Source organism: Pinus tabuliformis, chromosome X, assembly GCF_031772625.1.
Source record: "Pinus tabuliformis cultivar Carrire ecotype Pingquan chromosome X, CPIR1, whole genome shotgun sequence".
NCBI classification, from domain to species: domain Eukaryota; kingdom Viridiplantae; phylum Streptophyta; class Pinopsida; order Pinales; family Pinaceae; genus Pinus; species Pinus tabuliformis.
Window position 1 is genome coordinate 343,554,518 of NC_142308.1, and position 19,169 is coordinate 343,573,686.

Consider the following 19,169-nt stretch of genomic DNA (forward strand, 5'->3'; position numbering starts at 1 on the left):
TGAATATGGCCTGAAAGCCTACATTGATAATGTAGTGGCAATTAACCAGGATGCAGATCAGCAGAAAGAATACAAGAAGGAAATGGCCCAGGCGAAGCGGTTAATGTTGGATGGAGTCTAGGATCATATAGTCTCACATATAGCTGACAAAGATACTACGAAACAGATGTGGGATGCTCTCCCCACGTTATACCAGGGAACTTCTTAGCAGCAAAAGATGTTTCTTGAGGAGAAGTTGTGATGCATCTGGATGCAGAAGGGGGAACGCATAGATCCCTTTCTTTCCAAGATTCAAGAGGTCCGAGACCAGCTATTAATTGTTGTGGCAGCGCCTCAACCCACGGAGCTAGTGTGATTGGCACTCAATAGTGTCTCAGAGGATTGGCAGGTCTTTTTCCAAAGCATATTGGGCAGAGATAGGCTACTAGAGTGGGACAGGATGTGGGCCGATTTGCAGCAGCAGGAGTTGAGACAAGCTATGTTAAAGAGCTCCATCAATGGTAGCAACAGCAGCGAATCGAAGGAGGTGAAGGAGGAGAATGTGGCCCTCGCATCAAAGGGTCCTAGTCAGGGGCAGGGGGAGCAGAGGAAGAAGAAGAAGGACTTGTCAAAGGTCAAATGCTTCAGGTGCGGTGAGCTTGGTCACTACAGTACCCAGTGTCCTCTCAGGAAGAAGGACAAGGAGGAGAAGCAAGACCAACAGGCAGTGTTAGCAGAGATCGATAGGTTGTCCTCCATGTTGGAGGAAGACTTTACGATGTTTGCAGATATACCACTAGGAGTGAGGTGGGGATATTTGGTACTGTAATCCCGGAGAACTACAGAGATTGGGCAGGGTCCTTGAGGAGTCCACCTCATGGATCAATACCTTTCTACAGGGGCCCACAGTATTCAGTAGCAGGATGGATCAATGGTAGTTGATGCAGTCAGACACTGAGTGAGAGTTGCAGAGACTAGTAGCAATCAGATGTTGGGGAGTGTAGTGCAGAGTCAACAGCAGCGCAGATGCTAGTAGCAATCAGAGACTCGAGAAATAGATGCATCATATTGAACACAATTCATTCAGTATTTTGGATGCTTTTCAGTTGCAACAACAAAAAATGAGAGGGAGTTGTAGTGCAGATGCAGTGTCGGCAACAGTATGGCAGCGTCAGCAATAGCACAGATGCAGCGTATATTAGAGTAGTGCAGTGGTTGGTGCGCAGTATGGCCAGACATCAACAACGTGACAGGGGATGATGTAGAGACAGTGTGTTGTGGCATGGAGTGCAGCACTAGAACACATTCCTCGCTAAGAGGGAGTGTTCGTTTTTGTAGCATTGGATGTGTTTTAGCCACGAAATGTGGTGGAAAGGTTAAAATATATGAGATCTCAAAAACTCTAAAATCATTTCTGGAAATCCCGCCTAGAAGTGTCTCAATTAGATTATTAACCGTTTTTAAATATTTTCTAAGTCTAAACATAGGGAATATGGTTAATTAATCGATCCAGAGATGATCCAGAGATGATCCTAGCCATCGATTATGTTTTAATCTTGGTCGTTGGTGCTTCAACAGTGGATTATAAGAGGAGATCAATGCGGTGATGGAGAAGACACTTGAGCAGTTCGCTTTCTTGGCAGATCAATTTCCAGAGTAGCAGCAGTCAGTTGTTGGAGAGAGCCAAAGATCACAACAGTGGATGAGGGGCAGTGGCAGTGATCCGGAGGAAGTTTTCCAGATCCGGAGAGGCAGTGGCAAGAGGGCCGAGTTATCCCAGAGTGAGGCAATGCAGTAGCTTTAGAGATGGTTGTTCGATTTGCTGGAGAGAAAATCGTTCTCAGATCCAGAGGTCAGGCAGAAGTTCTAGAGGGCCGAAGAGACGAATTTCTCAACAACAGAAGCCAAAACAACTTCATCAAAAGCTTCAGGAGGCCGAGATTTCTAAAGGCAGGTTGTGTCAGAATTGTTTGTGGAGGAAGGGTAATTCCCTTCAATAATTTTGCCCAGATTATCTTGTTGTGGATTACCAATTTCAGGCATCTGAATTGTACTCAGATTTTCATTGCTGCATAATAATAAAAACCTTCGCTACTGCACTAGTTTTCCCAAGTTGGGTTTTTTCGGGGACATTTGTCCAAAAATAGTTGTCTCATATTTTATGTGTATGCTAGGATTTCTCAGTTTCCAGTGCATTATTTTTCCACAGTGTTTTATTTGTGAAAGTTGCAATGTGTGTATCTTAATATTTGTCGTAGCAGATAAATTGTTAAATTAATTAACAATTGCTACAATAGGATTTCATATTGGAATTTTCACAACTTGATGATGCCCCCTCCCTTGCCCCCTTCAAAAGTCCTAAGAGTAGAACAGCTATCTAAAGAAAGGAGAGTTAGAAAAAGCTAACTAAAAAAAAGAAGGAGAAGGGTGTGTAGGCCAAAGTAGTAAAGGCTCCCTCTCACAAGGTTTTGCAAATAAAGAAACTCCTAGCCATAGTATAATTGGCTAGTTGGACCAGAATTACACCCTCAACACTATCTATGACTTTGAAAGTTAATCCATATGTTATCCTTACATCTCCTTCATGAAAAATAATAGTATCATCCACCTGCTTTAACTTAGAAGACTTGGGGAATACTTTGTGTTTTAGCCCACGGACATGTGTAACAGAGGTAAGGTTGTCCCCTTGGTTAGCACTTTGAGTAAATTGGTAACATAGGTAAGTTACTTGTATTAATTTATCTTATCTACATTGATGTCTATTAAAATTAACTAGTTGGTCAAATGAACACAACTAGCTTCATTTATTAGAGTTCTAGAAGTTTCGAAAGCGCTTTGATTACTATTTAAATTGATCTTCTAGAAAGGGGTAAAATAGTTTATTACTTTTTTACCCGCTTGTATTCTCCATGTTTTTCGAGATCACATGGAATTGTAATAGATGAATTATAGGCCTCCTGCTCTATAAAAAGAAGAAAATCTACCTCATTCCACAAGATTTTGGGAGAGAATGAAATTTTATTTTTCCAGTGACCCAATATTGCTCGTGTCTTCATTTTATTTTAGTGTTCTTTAATCAATATACTGAAAAGAAATCTTTCTTCCAGCCCGGTCAACATAAATGCAATTGGGTAAAATTTTGTTGCTTAGATAGGATTATTCGAATATTTGAGAAAAATATCTCAGATATTTTCTCAATAATTGTATTTTATTTATGCAACATTTTATTTCCTTTCTTTTTCTGACCTGGTTAAATTGCTAATTCAGATTTAACCCCCTTGAAAGGAAATTTTGTTTGTAGTGTTTCAGGTTGATGGCATTCTTTCCATATGATTGTGTGGAATTCGCATCACCATTAATTTTATGTTGTGTTTCAGGTTGATCACTTTATTTCCACACGATTGCATGCAAAGAATTTGCATCACCATTACCCTATCGATGTGGAGCGCAAGGGCAAGGTTAGTGGCCATCTCAGCAAGGGATTTCAATTAGAATATTCTAAATCTGGTATGCAAGAAGTTATTTGAACCATTTGTTTTATTCTTATTAAAATTTGACTAAATCACTTTTAGAATAAACTTAGGGTCCACATTACTTACAAATAATAATAATAATAAATAAATAAATTGCTTTTAGTGAGGTAAATTTGAATTAGGTTTCCTTTAGGGTTTAAACTTAGAATAAATTTTTATTTAAATTTAACAACAAATAAAAGGGGGTTAAATTAGATTTTAACTTTTGTTTGTTACCCCTTGAAAGGAAATTTTGTTTGTTGTGTTTTAGGTTGATGGCTTTCTTTCCATACGATTATGTGGAAGAAATTTGCATCACCATTAGTTTTTTGTTGCGTTTTAGGTTGATGGCTTTCTTTCCATATGATTGCGTAGAAGGAATTCGCATCACCGTTACCCTAAGGAAGCAGAGCGCAAGGGCAAGATTAGCGGCCGTCTCGGCGAGGGATTTCAATCAATATCTTCTAAATCTGGTATGCAAGAAGTTCTTGGAACCAGCTGTTTTATTCTTAGTAGGTTCTGACTAAATCACTTTCCGAATAAACTTAGGAACGACATTACTTAAAAATAATAATAATAATAATAATAATAAATAACTTGCTTTTAATAAGATAAATTTGAATTAGGTTTCCTTTAGGGTTAGAATAACTTTTTATTATTTCAATTTAACAACAAAATAAAGGCTGATTAACTTAGATTTTTTTTTATTACTTATAAACATAGATTAAATCTCAAATTTTTAGAATATAATATTAGTTTAATATTTGATTTAAGAAGTCTGAAACAAATTGCTTTCCGGTTAATGCTTGGTTTGACAAGGAATGCAAAAAGGCAAGGAGAATGTGGAAAGAGTCAAACAAGGATAACATAAAGCTCAAATCTTACAAGCAATTATTAAGCAAGAAAAAGGCTGATTTCATGGTTTCAAGGAGGGAAGAACTAATCTTCCTTGGGAAAAATAATCCCAAATTATTTTGGAAGGAGCTCCAACCGAAAATGATACAAATTGGAAATAATATTACAGCTTCTAAATGGTTTGACTATGAAAGACAACTCTATGAGCAGGTTCCGAAGGTTGACCCTCCCCCCTTGGTCAACACTGATATTGAACTCTTCACGGTACAAGAGGTAGAGATGGGTATCAAGAAGTTGGGTGTTGGAAAAGCAAAAGACTTAGCTGAACTCCAAGCAAAATATCTAAAGTGGGGCTCAAAGGTTCTTTCACCTCACATTACAAAAATCTTCAACAACATCATACAACAAGGGCTCCCCACAAATTGGACAACTAGTCTGGCAATACCTCTTTTCAAGAGCGGTGATGTCAATAATCCCTCCAATTATAGGACCATCATGATAAACCCTTTGTTTGCAAAGCTATTTGGAAGCATGCTAGAAAACAAAATTAGCAAGTGGGCAGAAGAAAGAGATAAGCGTGCTAAAGGGCAAGCAGGATTTAGACCTAAACATTCCACAGTTGATCATTGCAAAACTTTAAGGCACATCATTGAAAAAGTTTGGGAGAAAAAGGAAGAAGTCTTTTGATGCTTTGTTGATTTCAGAAAAGCGTTTGACCCGGTTCCTAGGGATAAACTTTGGCAAAGAATGGAGGAACTTGGGGTTCCTAAGCATTTGAGAGCAGTTGTGCATAGGCTGTATGAACAGGTGAAAGTCAAAATTAGAACTTCAGCAGGCATTTATGAAAGTTATAGAAGCGATATCGGGGTCAAGCAAGGTTGCCCACTATCTCCTACCCTTTTTGGTTTATATATCGACAAGCTTGAGGCGTGGTTAAATTTGCAAGGGGGTGATGGTATCTATTTGTGCAAGTTTGTCATAAGGCTTCTTTTATATGCAAATGACCTTATTCTGATTTCCAAATCGGCTCTTGGTTTGCAAGAGCACTTACTATCCCTTGAGCATTTTTGTATAAGTGTGGGGATGCAAGTCAATATCAGCAAAACAAAAGTAGTGGTCTTCTCTAAGAAAAGAAACATAACCAGCATAAGTTCTACTTTGAAGGCAACATTCTGGAAGAAGTTGCGGATTACAAGTACCTCGGAATTGACTTCAAAAATCTAAGCTAGAATGGTTGTAGAAAGAAAATAACTTTGGGGGCTTGGAAAGCATATTATACTTTTCAACATAGGTGCAGAGAGGCAGATTTATGGCACTAGAAGACCACTCAAACTCTTTTTGGGCTTCTAGTGATTCCCGTGATTCTCTATGGATGTGAACTGTGGGCTAGCAGTACCTTCGACATGCAGTGGAGACAAATTGAGAAAATTCAGAAGCGTTTGATTACAAACAATTTTAAGATTAAAAGTGTAGTTCCTTATGATATCTTGTTAAGTGAAACAGGGACTGCTCCTATTGAAGCAATTGCTATGGTGCGAGTCATAAGGTATTTAAAAAAAAATGAGCAAATGGAAGAGGGTAGATGGCCTAAGGTTGTCTTTAATGATAGATTGTGCAAGAGAAAAAAAACTCGGATGTAGCAAAATAACAAATGGTTTAGTAAATGGGGTATTTGCTTGAACACATGTCCCATAAATAGCAAAGAGATAAAAGCTTTTGTTATGGAAAAGTTCCACAAACGTATTTGGGATAAGGAGCTAAGAAGAAAGAAAAAACACTATATTGAATTGTTTAATCCCACTCATAATCATCAACCAAAAGCACACATAGAGGCCAATATCTCTTGGAGAGCCAAAATTCTTATTGCTTAGTTAAGGACTAATTCTCATCAACTCCATTGTGAAACAGGGTGTTGGAAAAGGCCAAAGGAAGTGTGGGAGGAAAGGGTATGCATTTTTTGTTCTTCTGGAAAAGTGGAAATAGAAAAACATTCCATTTTAGAATGTGAGGCCTTCAAAGACAACAGGGAAAGTTATGCAAATATGCTGGCAGCTAGCTCTTGGGATAATCTATTTAGTGAGGGGTTTATCGAGAAGCTGGAAGCATTTATTATAAAGCTTCACAGAAAAAGGGCCGAATACATCAAGAAGATGAAGAAGCAATCTATCCCATAGGCTATCTTTAGCCTCGTGGACGTTAAAATAATTTCTTTCTTTCTTTCTTCTTTAAAAATAAAAAATACATAGTGGGAGGAGCATTGGGCCCTCTTCCCGCAGCATCAAATTTCTGCAGCCTTGAACACCCCCCCGTGACACCCACGCATCGAGCTCACATACCACTCTTGTGGAGATCCCGCGAGCCACCGGATCTAGTCCCCATCTCCTCGCTCAACCAATACCGGGCCAACTTGACTCTTCCCATCTAACAACCCTACAAAACCACTACCATCAAAACCCACCCTGAATCACTTTAGTGCCTTCCACACTTCACGCAGCTATCAACCTAGCCAACCCTCTGCGACCCGATCCACACAGCCTTCCATCGATCTGCCTCCCACTGAAACTCCACAATTACTCCAACCTCTCACTCAGCCAACTCAGGGGTTGATCGATCCCCTCCACGAAACAGCTCCACGCACAGCAAAACAATTCCCTTCACGAACCTTGAACTTATCTTGCATTGATATAAATTGTGGTGCTTGGCTCTGTGGCTTTTCCTAATTAAATCGCATAGTGTGCGACATCCTACTTAGATTGGAAACGTGGAAGTCTTCCAATGCTATTGCCAATAAATAATCGATGAACAAACTAATAGCAGATTTCTCCTATAAGAAGGGATAATAACCCTAACTCTGCGACACATAACACAACCCCGTGCTCTGACATAATTATGACTCTATGAGGTTGATTTTCATGATTTGAGTAAGAAATTTTAGAGTTCATAAAATAACCAGTGTGTGTATTTTCTCATTCTGACTCTGCATATAATATATGGGTTCCACACTCACAAGCGTCATGCACTTGCGAAATTTTTTTGCTTGTGATAAGGATTACGTCTATCAGCTGTCATATGTCATATCATCAATTATTTCTTTACATTGTGCAATGCTTAACGCATTGCTAATGCATCCATGATAGTTATCCCATTTAATGACCGGTTCACTCTTAACATTTTTGCCAAGTTTGCCAAGAAAGGGAATTTAATAAATCCGTGAGATGTGGCAAAAAATTTCGATAAAATATTTGGGCATTTCATCGTTCAATCATTAACTCATAGTCCCAAACTAGTATATGGTTATCTGGTAAAAGTTGTTTATCTTCAATGGCAATAAATGAATTGCAATGCAATGATAATATTATTTTACATAATTAGGGCTGATCAAGCACAAGGATGCTTGACACGGTCAATAAACTTGGTGCATGAATTTATGGGATGGTTCCTAAACTAGCTTGGTAAATTTATGGTGACATATTTAAGGGATCTCTTCTCATTTGATTTGCACGCACATTTGAGTGATCAAATATCTAATCGTTTGAATGCCGATTTGTTTCCATTTAAGATAAATAATGATGTGAAGGATACAGTAATCTCTTGGCATAAGCTTGATGCATAACTTTTTTTTGACATAATTGGTGTCATGTTACAGAAATTTGACATAATTGGTCTCATGTTATGGAAATTTTATGAAATTGTTCCAATCACATTGAATTTGCATTTGGAAGATTTGTGGTAATACCTATTTTGTTTCAAGCAATTATACTTCTATTTGAAGCACATATACTTGAATGAAATGAATGATGATAACAATACCTGTTGATGAGCAAAAGCACATGATTTCCATATATACCTTTTAAGAAAGAAATTCCCCCAGAAATCTAGGCTAGAGACTTGTTTCGGCTTCTATAAATAATAGCAAGATCTATCGTTAAGCAACTAAAACTACAGTTTGGGATTCATACACGCAGGAAAAACTCGTGATTTTAGGAGGCTACTCAATGAGCATAAGATTCACCCTATTGGAGGTCCAGTTTACCCCTCTTGAAACCCATTCAAGTGGTATCGCATTGGACAAAACTGAACACGAATATCACTTCCACATACCTTGAGTATATTGGAAGTCACCCTAGGGAAAAATCCCAAAGCCAGCCATTCATTCGCCTGACTTTTATAGTGCACCGAAAACAGCATTTGAGAAGATTACTCTCTTGTACTGGCCTCGTGCCGGTACATTTGAGATCTATAGCACCAGGCACACCTGTACTACGAGCCATTTCTTGCTCAGAAAAAACATACTGCTGACTTGCATCACTCAAACAAGCATTGACCCTTAATGATGGGGTAAAATGAACATATCTTTATCTGTGCTACAATTTGATTGATATATAGTTGACATTTTACTGGAAGAAATCATTGAAGTAGTTATCATCATTTTAAAGAAGCATCAACATCTAATCTTAGTCGTACTATCACTCATACCCAACGACAAACTCAGAATTGGAATCAAACATAGGGAAAACCCTCTTAGGCTAGGAAAGCCACACATCCAAAACCTAAAAGTGAAGGGCAAAGCCATCAAGGTGACAGTGGGTAGCTTGCCTGTTAGTGTCCTGAGGTTCTCCCCCTGGTGAGGTTGGGACTTTTCTCTAGGGAGAATCCAAGAGATAACAGGTAGTTCCATTTGTAAAGAATTGGTTAACAACCTTGACATGTCGTTGAAGTGAATAATTCATTTCACAGGCAGGAGTTCAAAATCCAAATATCATTAACACTTTTGGACTAATTGAGCAGTATCATCGAGTCACACAATAATATTCATGAGGTCTCTGGACATCAGCAAGAAAAGGCGTATCCATTAGTTCATCCAAGTAAGCATTGCTTGAGCATATATGTCCTGAATCCTGTTCCTGCAGTCATATCTTTTTGTATTACATTTGCTTGACTGTGTCTAGACTTTAGAGTGCTAAATATGTAACATAGACACTTTATTATCCAAAATGACACATACCAATCACTCTCAGTATACACCAAAATGCGATTAATTCATAACATCCAGTAAACAGAATCTTATTGCTGCAGGTGTATATCACATCTGTTTCTAGTAGCTACAAAATCTTGCAGCTAAGAAAGCATCTAAGTAAGTTGGCCATTACCATATTTCCCAAACAGCATCCACTTCACAAAATCATAATTACTTCTTTGTTCTATTCATCTTTGTTGCACAAACTGCAGTCCTTTCAACATTCTGTATCACTGTTTTCAAATTTAATCCCTCATTTTCATAGACTAGCCCAAACAGACAGTTAATGAGGTGTTCTAGATTTCTTATACTCATAAGTTACACTTGTATCCCGAAAGCCTACGGTATATTGTATATGTTGATTTTGTAGTAAACGTAGTCCATAAAGATAAGATAATTGTATTGATGTCCTCGTGTGACCACAAGAGAAGGTCTATGGGACTAAAAGATACATCCGATGAGAGATAAAATTCACAAACTTGATTTTTTCAAGAAATAGTTCCCAGAAATATATTATCGATTGAGTTGCTTCAGAATGAACTCACCTTAATAGGCAATGACGGGAAAATTCTAAGATTCTCCTTCATATTACAAAGCTTGAAATCCACTCTAATCGAGGGAACTGAAGATGCACAAGCTGCTTGTTCTCTTAAGCTGCTAATTGCTCCCCTGTAACTTACAACCTGTAAAACATAAACAATCCTTGGAATGTGAAAATTGAACCCCGATGTCCAATGAATTGAAGTATAAATTTAAGTCATTTTCCTATCTATACATGTAAATATTAACACAACATAATCAAAGATATAACAAATATGTTGCTTATGACAACATAGTTAACTCAATCCACTTAACTCACTGGGAAATGTAATAACATCTTTAACTTTCTAATATAAAATATTCCGTTCTTGATTATCTGAAGAGTTAATGACGGAGCTCTGCAACGTCTCACACCTTTGAATAAGCAACAGGGGCTTTACTCATTGAAGAGAACAGAGGCTATTATTATTAGATAGGAATCAAGATGACTACCAAGATTCTCTCCCAAGAGACAGATTATCAGGTACTTGATCACCCTCTTTGCCAAACCCATTTTCCCAGCAGAACAATGGATGTGGGCTTTACTTCAACTTAGAGAAAAGTCACAGAAGTTAGAACATTGTGATTTCCCTCTAACAGTGAAACTCAGTATCTTGGATTGAAATCTAGCAAATATGCTTGTTTTTTATTCCCATGTTACAGCAAAATCTAGCACCCTCACATGATGTAAAATCCCAAGCATCAAGGGACTAGTTTTGAGCAAGTCAGGAAGGCTACCAACTACCACCTTAGTAGCTCTTCCTCTCTCTTCTGATTGGCTCTTCTCAAACTCGGGGGGGGGCTTCCCTAAAGATAAAATTGCTAAGATTATGGAGTGGGGCTTTGAGTGATTTTTTGAAGCGTAAGCCTTAACAAAACAAGGTGCCCGTAGTATATGAAATGTGGTAGTGGAAATGGAAAAGGGGGTATGGGAAAAAAAGGAAGAGGAGAAACGAAAGAATGAAATGATGAGGGAACAATGCTTATCAATATATGGGTTAATGGAGTCATGAGTCATTGCAAAATGAATGGACTGATTTATCACCGCCAGCTATTTTGAGGTATGCTATAAGGTAGAAAGACTAATTTGACACCTTCCACCCACTTGTATGAAAGTTCAAAGATCTAGTTTGAAACCTTCATCAATTAGTTTGTACCTAAGGAAAAGTGAACCTGTTTGATACATTAACCCTTGAGGTGCTTGCTAGAAATTATTTAGTGGAAACTAATCTTGGAGAGCTTGCTTTGCCAAACAACAATTTAACATAGAGATGTTCTTTTATTAGCTGAATTGTTATCTAATCAACAACTAGATATGATAGAAGGAACAAAACAGAGATAAGACAGCAAGTAAGATGAGGGAAAGCTTCCTCACATTGCTTATTCATAGATGAGTAATGTACTCATAACTAGGCCTTTATGTTAGAACGAAAGCCAGAAGTTTCTAGTCTGTCAATTGAAGTAAGCTCTCTGAGGCTTGAAGCAAATACCCAATGTCATTTTCAGCAACACATTTAAGTTATAATCAGCAGATTAAAGCACTTTTTCAGAGGCCAGTTTAGCATTCTAAATCAGGTTAGGATTAGTTCCGGTATTCGTTCAGGATTGACAAGGATTTGTCACCAACTCAGTAAAATTTTCAATGAAGGAAAGCTTCTGAGTTTAGCTCCTAAACAGCTCATACATCAGCAAAATGAAGCGTTGTCTTTGAGTATTATATTGAGCCTCAAGCAGACAGAATTGGAAGGGCAGATCATAATCAATGTATAATTAGACCACAAACAGCACTGTTTATGGAGGAGAAATTCAGCCTCATGCATAGTTACCAAACTCTGTTGAACTGACAAAAAAATTTCAAAATTTGGCACTAATACGGCTGAAATATTTGGTTCCAATCACTATGACTGGGTCAGTGAGATAGCAGCAATCAATATTACATCAGCACAGACATTTCCAGCAGCAAGTAATACAACAGGACATAGACATAGTTAATGTGTGATTCCATGTTTTCAAGTGTTAATATAAGGGCACTAACTGCTGGCAGAAATTAATACAATTTTCATGCTTTCACTTCTACCACTGCTGTGAATCATGCCGTGTGGCTGCATATTTCATTATTTCTATCATGTAAATTACATAGTGACCACATCACACTATTGCAACACACAATTAATAGATTATTTTCTCAATTGAATGCCATGGTATTCAATCTCAAACAAATAAGTAAATAAAGATAGTTTGTATATATTCCATATGAATTTTTTGCCAAACTGGATTTTTACACTTCAATTTTTTTTCTATCCATTAGCAAATTTGAATTCAAACTTGGTACCTATTACCCACCAAAATGGGTAAACCCATAGAAGAAAACTTATTCTCCTATCTTGAACAGCCAGCCAGCCAGCAGCCCTGCACATTTGCTTGATGATGATGATATGCTAGTTCCTCCACTATCTGCACTAGTCACACACCTCTCAACATCCGGCATTCCTCTTGTATGAAGGTGGGCCACCACTCAATAGGTTCTTTGATCATTTTGCAATCGGGTGCTTTTACTTAATGTTTTGGGCATTTGGTATGGATAAAAAGGTGATATGGACGATTGACCGATTTTCACTATAAACTTGTTCTCTCACCTTTACCAAAGGGGTTAGTCTTTAGTCCTAGTCCAATGGGACCTCCCCTAAGTCCTTACAGTTATAAGAGGGGCACTACTTGCAAGAACTAGATTGAAATAGTATGTTCATTCTCCCTTTACCGTACTTAACATTTTCCATACCACATTATTATCCCTTCATTCTATCTCCATTCTTTGGTTTTAATTATCATTGGTTCATTCGGATTTGGCACCCTCTTATCCACATCGGTGAGTAGGGCCAAAAAACATTGCCTTCGAGGTTGACGCAACTAAAAGAATGGAAAAGCATAATATGGTTAATATGAAAGAAAAAAACAGGTCAAAATGCAAAAGATGGCTGGAACACAAGTTAGAGCATGGGCAAAAGCCTAGCATGAGCTCTACCCTCCTCATTGGCCATCACCCGGTTCTTTAGCACTTGATGCTCCATCTCATCAAAAGGAACCCTTGCATGCCCCAACCCTAATGAGCGATAAACTACCTCATTTTAAGGGGTAAATTAAATGTTATATCATAAAGAGCAATCTTTAATCTTTGAGGTATGCACCAAAATACAAAGCATTATCAAAAAGAAGTAAAAGGCGCACCAGAGGGTGGAAAAAGCAAGCCAAGCAAGGTAACTCATGCATCCACGATTGCTCCCTCCATTACATCTATAGACTTAGGATGTAGACTACCACTACCTGGTCCCTTGACCATGGCACTCAGCCATGAATTCTTTCCCCTCCATTGCCACTTACACCAACACCTATTGATTGAAGGGTAAGTTTGGAAATGCAACCTCCCCTTTGAGGCTAGAAGCACCTAATAGGGTTGGCTACTTAGCCACCCCTACAAAGGGAAGTCCTAGTCTGCATGCAAAGAGGAAACAAACTTTCTCTTAATACTAAGGTATTTGTTTTTCCCTGCAAACAGTTAACTCAATACCACTATGCCATGCAGTGTGAGCCCTTGAGACCTATGTCTCAGGCACAAAAGCACTCTATGTCCTTCTGGTATTTCTCAATCTGTATCTATCCTTCATGATTTCAAATGAATCCTATTGTGACAATTACATATATCATTTGAGTAGACCATGAAAATATTTTTTTTCCATGACCAACTAGGGCCATACACATGTATGTTATCATTCTCAAAAACTATTGTGTCTTCTTGACTCCTAAAGGCTAAAACTGGGCATATTAGTTTTTTTTCTTATCACGTTCATTTTATTACATGCAAACTCGTTCTACGATTAATACAATGAACAGAGCTTTCTCCTTTCGTACTGGTGCGCCCACAAGAATTTTCGTATAATCAAAGTTTATCACTCTTCTGCCTAACCTATGGTCTGTTGGTTTTCCATAATAATAGGTAATTCTTCCAATGTCAAACGAAGTGTATTGTTTATCCTTCGCCATAGGCAAAAAGAAAAACCCTACACTGCAAATTCCTTTTGTCATTGAATTATATATGTATATCGCAATGGTAGCCCTTGAGACCTTCGGGTCCTGGGCACAAAACCACTTCGATGCTATTATGGTGCTAATCTAGTCTTTTCTTTTCACAGCCTCGGCAAAATAAGTTTCTAACATTCCTCCAATTTTTAACAACTCGATCTCTTCTGCTACAAGACAAATCTTGATTATCTAGCATGTTTTTATTCGCATAATGTAGATGGGATTTATATGTGTCTAATCACTTGGCACATTCAATATCTTACTCAACCCTAGTCCATATATATGTCACATGAATTTTAACAATAAAAAATATATAACCTTACATCACTGCCAAAGAGTTCCACTATATGTCTGCATAATTTATACGCCTCTGATACCACAAACTATTTATAATATCAATCATTTGGTCATATAAAAAGGATCGCATTTAATGCCCAGTCACTCTCGCTTCTTTGTTAAACCAGTGTTGCAATGTATCAGACCTCTGTAAATGCAAAAAAGGCCCCAAACCATCTTGAATAAAGTCACTCTTTCACCACTTTTCATTATAATATTACGCAGACCCTTTCCATCGATTGCAGATGCATTAAGCAGTTAGCCCTCTCCTTGCATATTTTTTTTCCCAATTGAATGTTCTTTATAAAAAAAAATTATGTAATAGTAGATTTATTGATACTAAGATATTTTATTTTTTCATGACCTACATAATGTTTCGTTTATAGCATAAGTTTTATAATCAAAACAGAGGAAGGGGAAGAAATAATAGAGATAGAGGGTTGGGGATAAGAAGGGATAGAAGAGCTAGAGTTTCTCTGCATTTTGATGGGGATTCAGAAAAATTGAGGCAGTTGCTCCAAACTGGCATTGTAAATTAACTGGCCAACCTATTGCTCAACCTCCACAACCTTCCATCAATAACAAGCCTAGTATTAGTATCCCAGTGCCACCTCATATAACATCGTCGCTTGGAATCCCTGCCAATGATGGCTAGAAAAACATCTTTTAGCCATAACCATTACGTTCGGTTCAGGGATGGCCAACCACTTCATTGCCTCACCCTCTCCCCCCTCCTAAACTTCATGTATCACATCAATTACAATCAGTTGCCTCTTGTGTTGTACGCACTCCATAATCAACAACCCAATCTTCCAAGCCTACTAACCAACCTCCACAATATGTTGTTCAACCTTCTAAGCAAGCCATTAACCCTTCTCAACCTCCACAATTCGTTGCTCAACCTTCTAAGCAAGACATTAACTGGCATTGTAAATGTAACTGGCCAACCTGTTGCTCAGCCTCCACAACCTTCCATCCATAACAGGCCTAGTATTGGTATCCCAGTGCCACCTCATATAACAGCATTGCTTGGAATCCCTGCCAATGATTGCTGGCAAAACATCATTTAGCCACAACCACTACATTCGGTTCAGGGATGGCCAGCAGCTTCATTGCCTCACCCTCTTCCCCCTCCTAAACCTCATGTATCACATTAGTTACAATTAGTTGCCTCTTGTGTTGTCCCCACTCCATAACCAACAACCCAATCTTCCAAGCCTACTAACCAACCTCCACAATATGTTGCTCAACCTTCTAAGCAAGCCATTAACCCTTCTCAACCTATTGCCAGCCATGAAAAGCTAAAATCTCAAGCCACAAGATCAAACTCCTCTCATGGTTCTTCTCACTCTGTCACATCCCATCCCCGCCAGCAAGAGCAGCAAGCTGAGATCAGTGTTATCAGGATTGGAGCGAACCGCTCTGAACCAGTCGGTCTAACCATTTTTAGGCAAAAATCGGTTCAGAGTGGTGACTTGGACCGTTTTTGACTAGTTCGGTAAATTCGTGTTCGTAGAAGGCAACAAGTGAGGCCGGTTTTGCTTTTTTACTGTTAATTTTTGTCTTAACTAGGCACTAGCCCACAATAGGTGTCTAATATTCAAGCCTATGGCTCTACTATTGATATGCAATTCGTGGTAATGTTAAATTCTTAAAGTAAAAGTGACATTCTCCTTTATCTTTCATTTTCATCCTTTAACTTAAATTTTTAACATTACCATGAAATGACTCAGGATGTTTAAGAGTGGTTCCGACATCATTGGATTTCATATGGAGAAAGTAGAATTTTATATCTTAATTCAAAATCCAGCAGACATAACAGTTTTTCAGGATTTCAAGATTGGGGGGATTACAATGTTTCCATTGGATTTTGTCATGTATGAGGGTATATGTAATATTCCTAAGAGAAATATACAATGATAAACAAAGAAAACACAGCAAAAACACACATGAAATTTTCACACAAATCAGACACCACGAATTGAGCCAAAAATTATGTTGTTCTGAGCAGTGTTGAAAATATCGGTATCGGCAAAATATCGGCGAGGGTCCAGAAAATATCTTATCGGCAATATCGGCAAAATATCAGCAAATATCGGCAAGCATAAAAAATATTTTTTTCAAATTTTTAAATATAGCCGATATTTTGCCAATATTTTCAAAATATCGCGATATTTTGCCGATATTTGCCGATATTTTCAAAATATCGCGATATTTTGCCGATATTTTCCGATATTTGCCGATATTTTGAAAATATCGCGATATTTTCTCGGCGATATATCGTTTTGCCGTAAATATCGCGATATTTTCGAATATCGCCGATATTATCAATAGTGGTTCTGAGCCATTTTATTATAAAATCATGGGGTTACAATATGTTGTTTGGAAAGTGTGCACCTAGGCTTGCCCAAGGCAAGCTAGCAAAGCCCAAGTGTTGTTGGTTGATCCCTTATGGCTCTGCATTGATCTTCCCAGAAAATTGCACTGTTGGCTGCAAGAAATGGCTGCTAGGGCCCCCTCCGGTGATTAGAAAATTCCATGAAATTAACCTCAGGCTCTCCTCCAATAACCTACAAAAACCCACAAAGGAATTGGTCAAATGTTGACCTCGGAATTTCGACCCAATTTCCCCTAGCTCCTCCAACTATTGGGTATTTCGACCCACCTATAACTGATGCTGCCAAATGCCCCCAAAATGGCTGAGATATTCAGCAAGACCCCCCCCCCCCGGGCTTCTCTACCAAGCCCAGCCCCAAATTCCTTCTCCTCCTTGAGTCCCACCTATGATACGAAGATGGATTGCACGAGCCCACGCTATCTTTGTTGATCCTGCTCGAAGAACATGCAAAATGCTCCCGGATCGGTTTGAAACTGATGGAAACTCCCTCCTAGAGCTGGCACTTGAAGTCAAACGAAGCAAGGGTGAGATTCTCACCTGAAAATCTCTTGTGCTCAACAGCACATGCAGACTTGGCCTCCAGCTCAAGCGTGCTAGTCAAGGTGAATGCTCAAATGATCAAAGATGCCCAAAATGAGTGCCTCCTATTTTGTCATTGTGCCTCCCAATTGCCCATGTGGGGCCCAACCATCGAACCTCTCATCTTTTCCCTCCAAGGAATGTGTATTTCCAAGGGGGGTCGTATTTCCTCCTTGGAGTGGTCCCCACCATCCACTAACTATTCGATTTTCCCTTTTCTCCTAAGTTGGGCCTTTCCTTAGCTCCAAAAACTCAAGTGGGGTCCTGCAACCCACTTTTCCTAAGTGTAAATGCAAAATATGACAAAATTGGCAAAATCAATATTTCCCCTTAACAATATTGCTAAGTGGGAATATCACAGTCCTCCCCACCAAAATGTTGTTTGTCCTCAAGCAACTGCAATGATGGATGTTGAAGTATCTTCTCCCCCTCCCAAGTGGCATCCTCATCGGGCATATTCCTCCATTTGATCAAAAACTCCCTGATCACCCGGTTCCACAATTGTCTCTCACGGGTGTCCAAAATGGCCTCTGGCTCTAGAACCAAATGCCCCTCATCATCCATGTGCGGTAACTTTGTAGCTTCTGTCACTTGTTGCCCTAGTGCCTTTTTCAGGCAAGACACATGGAAAATGTTGTGAACTCGACTCCCCGAGGGTAGCTTCAGCTTATTGTCGCACAAAATGTCTAGGCACCACGACAACGGCTTAGATCGAGGGTTGTCACCCTGATCCCCAATCTCTCTATTTAAGTTGTCTCCCAATAGCAGGCTAAGGGGGGTAGACCCTACGGAAATGTAATAAAGGAGAACCAGTTGGAAACCAACCAGTTTGGGAGACACAGTTAAACAACCAAGTACTTGATTTAGATTTAGCAAGACTTATAGGATTTTATTAGATTTAGACGATTGATACCAGTGCCTTATGGAGTCAACAACCTTGCGAGGAAATTTAGGACCAAGTAATTGATGAACAATTGTTGCTTTGATGAATAACTATCTTATATGAAATACAAATCCTAAAACTAATGTGAAATAAAGGAATCTTGGTTAATTTTTAGTTAAATGCCTATCTAAGTTTCAACCCTTCGATCCTTTCTATATTGAGCCTAATTCCGTAGTAAATGGCAGAGAGAAGATAAGGTGAAGCACACTAAGGTGTGATTAACAATACCTCTCCTGAAAATCTAACATACCCAGTGCTGCAGAGAGTTGTGGCTCTAACAATTGCAAGTCACCGATTTCAGTACTATTAAAAGTAGGCTTCTCAAGCAAAGATGGATGGTTACCTATCTTTCTATCGACCAAGCTTATGCTTGGAAGTAAATTTTAATTATGCAAGGCTAACCTAATATGCAAATGCACGAGATGATTAGAATATTAGATGAAGTTAGATTCATGGATTGAAAGCGCTTATGCCACGATTTGCTTCAAATTATATGTTAAAGCCCTTAATCGCCAAAATGGAAGTTCACTTTAGTAGACTGAAAGATAAACTTCTCAACAATATGCTTAAAATATCACAATACAATGCCCAATTAAACCACAAGCTTATCACCTCAAATCTATTTAATGTGATTATAGCTCAAAGAGAACAAAAGCTTCTTCACAATTTAATATCAATGCCAATTATATAGATGCTCAAAAATAATACTCAATTTAGGAAACAAAAGATATGCAATTTATCACAATTCCATAGAAGAATATTTAACAATCACTTGATAAATTCTAAAAGAAATATGTAATAAATATCCAATAATTCAAGTAATTAAACCACGCTTAGCATTAATTAACGACGAGCAATCTCAATAGATGTCAAGCATAAAAACACCCTTATTAT

At 38.4% G+C, this 19,169-nt stretch overlaps 1 protein-coding gene across 1 annotated transcript in view; it reads right to left on the reverse strand.

Annotated features, from left to right (window-relative positions):
• LOC149139874 (glutamine-dependent NAD(+) synthetase-like) overlaps nt 1-19,169 on the reverse strand; it is a 414,988-nt gene that overhangs the window by 220,644 nt on the left and 175,175 nt on the right. Inside the window, exon 5 of the mRNA XM_089448306.1 lies at nt 9,909-10,046. Within this exon, the coding sequence (XP_089304432.1) occupies nt 9,909-10,046 (138 nt within the window). The remainder of the gene's footprint in view (nt 1-9,908; nt 10,047-19,169) is intronic.